At 38.8% G+C, this 6,000-nt stretch overlaps 1 protein-coding gene across 3 annotated transcripts in view; it reads left to right on the top strand.

Moving 5' to 3' along the window:
• The window catches only part of LOC111864276, a 16,051-nt gene extending 11,412 nt beyond the window's left edge, over positions 1–4,639 (top strand). For all 3 annotated transcript variants that reach the window (XM_023851408.2, XM_023851407.2, XM_023851405.2), the window contains 2 exons: positions 1,309–1,515; positions 4,420–4,639. In XM_023851408.2, coding sequence (XP_023707176.1) covers positions 1,309–1,515; positions 4,420–4,532 — 320 coding nt within the window. In that variant the 3' untranslated portion in view covers positions 4,533–4,639. The remainder of the gene's footprint in view (positions 1–1,308; positions 1,516–4,419) is intronic.
• Positions 4,640–6,000: the final 1,361 nt, after the last annotated feature.

The following is a 6,000-nucleotide window of genomic DNA, read 5'->3' as shown; positions in this document are numbered from 1 at the left end:
GTGGCAGTAGTGGCAGCCTCCGCACGCCAAACAATAATAAAAAAAAAAATATATATATATATATATATATTCCGCTGCCAAATCGCCTGATTCATTGACGCATTCTGTATAATCGCGAAAGTTCGTATGTCAGTCTGTCCTACCCCTTAACATGGGAGGAATAAATGGAAAGAGATGAAGGTAGAAAATATATAAAGGTACGGAAGAACGGAAGTGAGGGAGTTGTTTTACCTCGACGGAAATGGAGAAAGAAGGAGGAGCGGATGTTGAAACGGCGGAAAAGACAAGGGAAACAAAAACCAGAGAAAGAAGCGAAACGTTCATTCCCCATCAACATGTTAGGTAAAGTTAGTAACCACCATGAACAAAACCTGCGAATAGCTCTAGTCCATTATGGGGTAATTTCCGAACTCATTGTTATATAAACTATTCTGATTGTTTTGGACCATTGTACTCACCTTCCAATGTTCTTCGTATAATTCTGGTGTGTGTAGACGCTGATATATCTTGCTCTGTCCTGAAGTATACTGATAAATAGACTATATATTGTACATGTGTTGTGATTTTTAGGTCATTATCACAACAGATACAAGTATTTTTAATGAGCCAAATCATACAGAGTGTCCGGATGAAAGGTATCCAAAGTAAAACCGTTATATCTCCGAAAGAATTTATTATGCACATTAATGGTTTACACCATTACAAAGGGAAACTATCAAGTTTTTTTTTTGCATATTATAACTTTCTCAATAAATTTAAATGTGGGCTCCCTTGGTGGCACGACAAACATCCATACTTGAAGCATGTTTGTTGTTACCGTAGCCCCAGCATCATTTATGTGGGCTTTCGGGTGTTGAAGGTCGTTGACCTTGACCTGGTAAACAGTGTTCTTCACATAACCCTCAAGAAAAAATCCACTGGGGTTAAATCTGGCGACCTAGGAAGCCAAGCGATTGGTCCACCTCTGCCAATTCATATCGCAGGCATCTCTCTGACCAGGTGATTCCTAAGATGGTGACAAAAATGTGGCAGCATATGCACGTAAGCCGGGTATGAAAAAAAATCAGAGTTTTCCTTTCCGATGACATAAACCGGATACATGTATGACAATTAGTTTCCGAGATATACACTTTTTTACTTTGGATACCTTTCATCCGGACATCCTATATTTATATTGTGGTCTCTCAGCCCGAACCAATGTAATAGAATTCCGCAAATTCAAACTGAGTTCTTAACATTTAAGGTGACCCTCCCCCTGCAATCCTGTTGTTTCACGAAAATAACACTATGCTGTTGCCTGTGTGTCAGCGCTGGACAGGGTGCGTGCAGAAATCAGGTCGGATACAGACAGCCTGGCCCATTCTGAAGGGACTCTCAGCTCTGGCTGCTGCAACTGCCCCAGTCCTGCTCTGCCACTGTCAGAACCACTGCAGGAACCTCACCATGGAAGAAAGGGCTCGCTGCAAGTCCCAAAGAAAGTGACCACGTACCGCAAGATTTGTGATGTCACCACAGGTCAGTGAAGTGAGTCTGACATGCCACACTAATGGCATGGAAGTAAGTCCCATGGATGTTGGGAAATGACAGGGTTCAAGGGTTCTTCCCCTTTGTCTATTGTTGTATACCCCTCCACACTCCACCAACTTATGTCAATTAGACAAAACTGCTTGTCACTAGTGAATCAAATTCATGCGAACAGAATGGCCACACAGACGATTGAAGGAAAATACATATATACAATATGCTGGAAGCTCAATAGTTCAGCTTCTTTCTGTGGTCACAGTAGACTATAGATCTGAACATTCATACTGGTTACTCCATTATTGAATGAACATAGGGTAAGTGCTGTTAGGCAGACAGAAATACATACACTGGAGCTGTTAATACCTGATCCTAACCCTTTTGAGGGTGAAATTGCTATTGAAAAATTGAAAAGGTATAAATCGCCAGGTACTGATTAAATTTTGGCAGAACTTATCCAAGCAGGAGGTGAAAAATTAAGTAGTAAGATCCATAAAAAGTAAAGTAAAGTAAAGCTATCCCGGTACCAGGCCATGAATGCCCATAGGGTTGTGAGACATTGAGGGTCCCACACTATCTAGACAATCGGCTCAAAGATAGCGGTAAGGTTGTCAGCCTTATGCGCCAGCCGCTCTGTACTCCCCAGGAAAATTATTTAATTCATTTCTGGTACTCATTTCTGTTAGAGGGTGAGTAAACCCGAGGGCCTAGTGCGGCTGGAAGGATTAGATCAACTGGAAAGAATCCAATGACCTCATTTGGACTTGAACCCGCGACCTTCCGGCTTGTAGCATAGACCCTCAACCAGCTACGCTACCGCATGCCCCCACTAAGATCCATAAGCTAATTAATTCTATTTGGAATAACGAAAAATTTCCTGATCAGTGGATGGAGTCTATTATTGTACCAGTTCACAAGAAGGGTGATAAGATTGACTGTAGTAATTATCAGGGGATATCACTACTGCCAACTTCATACAAATTTTTATCCAATATTCTTCTCTCAAGATCAAATTCATGTACAGACGGAATTATTGGGGGATGATCAGTGTGGGTTTCAACAAAACAGATCAACTACAGATCAGATCTTTTGCATTTGTCAGATATTGGAGAAAAAATGGGAGTACAATGAGACAGTACATTATCTATTCATAGATTTCCAGAAAGCCTACGATTCAGTTAGGAGGGAAGTATTGTACAATATTCTGATAGAGTCTGGGATACCCATGAAACTAGTCAGACTGGCTGAAATCTGTTTGAACGAAACATGTGGTGAAGTCTATATAGATAAATATTTGTCTGATAATTTTCCTCTCCAGAAGGGTCTAAAACAAGGAGATGCTTTATTGCCATTCATCTTCAACTTTGCTTTAGAATATGCCATTAGGAAGGTCCAAGTAAACCAGGTGAGACTGAAATTAAATGGAACACGTCAGCTGTTGGTCATGTTGATGATGTGAATCTACTGGCTGATAATGTAGGTACCATAAAGAGAAACACACAAACATTAATTGACACTAGTAAGGAGGCTGGTAAAAACAAAGAAAACTAAGTATATATTGCTATCTCATCACCAAAATGCAGGGCAAAATCATGACATAAAATTAGGTAACAGATGTTTTGAAAATGTAGCACAGTTCAGATATTTGGGATTGACAATAAGAAATCAAAACCTGATTCAGGAGGAAATTAAGAGGAGACTGAACTAAGGTAATGCTTGCTACCATTCAGTCCAGAATCTTTTGTCGTCTTTTCTTCTGTCCAAAAACATTAAATTTACAGTATATCAAACTATTATTTTACTTGTGGTTCTGTATGGGTGTGAAACTTGGTCTCTGACATTAAGGGAGGAACATAGACTGAGGGTATTTGAGAACAGAGTGTTCAGGAGAATATCTGGACTGAAGAGAGAAGAAGTGACAGGAGGTTGGAGAAAACAGCATAATGAGGAGCTTCATAACATGTACTCTTCTACAAGTATAATCAGAATGATCATGTCAAGGTGGATGAGATAGGCAGGGCATGTAACACGAATAGGGGAGAAGAGGAATGCATATAGGATACTGTGGGAAAGCGTGATGGGAAGAGACTACTGGGAAGACCAAGGCATAGGTCGGTGAACAATATTAAAATGGATTTTAGAGAGATAGGATGGGATGGTATGGATTGGACTGATCTGGCTCAGGATAGGGACCAGTGGCAGTCTCTTGTGATCACAGCAATGAACCTTCAGGTTCCATATAATGCTGGGAAGTACTTGAGTAGCTGCACAATTGGCATTTTCTTGAGAAGGGCTTAGCTCCACGAGTGAGATTATTCATTTTTAAAATTATTACCATCCCATCCATGTTCCACAATGATGGATATCAGGTTATGCAAAACAATAATTTGCCGTTTATTGCATGATGGGTGAGAAATTCAATAATTTACTTTGAAGAGAAAACAAAATACAGAAATTTGAGAGTAAGGTGATCAGGAGATATTTTGACCTATAAAGAATAAAGCAAGAATTTTAGATTGATAAATAATGGTGAACTTCGTGATTTACATAAGTAACCTAGTACATTGTTAAAGTAGTGAAATGGATGAAAGCCATGATGGGATATGCTTATAATTTGACTGGTTAAAGACACTAAATGCATAGAGAATTTGGTGTGAAATGTTACAGAAGACCAAGGTGATGTGAGAATAAAATTGAGTTCTGTCTAAGGGAAATAGGGTATGAAGATGGAAAGTTGCTGGAATTGGTTCAGAATTGTATGCAATTAAAAATTTTGGTACTGAGAGTTTTGACACTTCTGGTAATGAAATCAAAATATATGTTAATTTCAGAAAGTCATATTAGCAATTGCAAAAGTACATTCTTGAAATCGGAGCCGTGACAGAAATTTTTGTGCAGTTCCAGGTGTATCTGTGGACGACCTGCCAGTGCAAGGAGTTTTGGGAAGCAAGTTCTCTTCAATAGTGGAAACTACGTTAACAAAACTGCGACCAAAGAAACCCGATGTTTAGAATCTCTCAGCGTTGAAAATATGGAAATAATCATAGTTATTTATTATGAGGCTGCAGTTAATAGTGGAAACTGTATGCATTCTTATTAAACTGCAATGCAGCAATGGTGTGATGTGTAACTTCCTTATTTTATAAAGAAAGGCGAGATTATGGCATCGTCATGTCAATGCATCTTTCCTCCTAACACTTCTTCAACAATTTCAAATTAGAGGTTGTCACTAAACCTAATACGAACATCATGCAACTAGAGGCATTCTCCACTTTGTATTTTAATTTCCTGCCATTAATGAGACCATCATGCAGGCCATTCGAATTTCTCAAGGGGAAGCGAAAACATCGTCATTTTAAATTTTGTATTATAATAGACTTTAAAAATACTGTATTTTCATTACAATTACATTTTTGTAGGATATGAAATAACGCGGAAGTTTGCCGAGATCCATGTTCACATTCAAGTGTCGTGGCAATAATTACTCTTTGTAGATAAATAAAATGGTATAGTGTGTATAGTGAATGCCTTTCTATTGAATCGTTATTTTCTTTGCTGACTGCAGTACATAGGCCTACATTGGCCAAAATGTTTAATTACCAGCACGCCCGTAATTTCACTTATTATTATTATTACTGTATGTTGAGCTTCATACAGTTAGCAGTGTACCAACCTTGTATAGAGGTAGTGTCAGACTGAAGTAGATTGCAGTCCATCAATTCTCCGCAGGACTACAATATACTTCGGTCTGACATTAACTCTATACAAGGTTGGTACACTGCTAACTGTATGGAACTCAACTTCAGTAAAATTAAATTATATCCTTCTCCAGGGAAACCAACGTACTTATCTACAATTATCAACTTTTCCAATCCTCCATAAACTGGACAAGACTCTGTAGAATACCTGGGAGTATTTACTGATGTTAAACTTAATTTCCATAACCACGTCAACCATATTCTCTCTCGTTGTATTAAGCTGTTAGGCCTAGTTCATGTATTACCTTCACCTTCTCATCTCTAGAATGTATGCTCAGACTGTACATCATATTAGGCAGATCTGGGCCTGAATATGCGTCCATTGTCTGGAATTCAATTACATCAACTGATGCCAACAAGCAGGAACACATCCAGCAGAGGTGTGCGGCCCTCTGTTTTAATCGTTTCTTTCCTGTTATTCTCTTCAACTGGAGGAGTTATAATTACACACATTACGTATGAAGTGGTATTGCCTCGATGGTCTCTTTCTTACACAAGTTTACTTTGGTTTGAAATTCTGCCTTTCTGTTCTGGAAATTGTTGGTCTCCGAGTTCTGTCTTGGTATATCAGAGACTTCGCACTGTTCAATGTCTGCTCCTCATGTAAAAATTGTCTCTCTGCTAGATGTGCAGCAGCTGCTAATCTTGTTTGCAGGGACATTGACATATTCGAAGCCAGGAAAGTTCTCGGTAAATTTTATAATATATTACAATTAATATT

The sequence above is a fragment of the Cryptotermes secundus genome, unplaced genomic scaffold (genome assembly GCF_002891405.2).
Source record: "Cryptotermes secundus unplaced genomic scaffold, Csec_1.0 scaffold33, whole genome shotgun sequence".
Taxonomy (NCBI): domain Eukaryota; kingdom Metazoa; phylum Arthropoda; class Insecta; order Blattodea; family Kalotermitidae; genus Cryptotermes; species Cryptotermes secundus.
The sequence above is the reverse complement of the archived record's forward strand: the minus strand, read 5'-3'. Positions and strand labels throughout refer to the sequence as shown.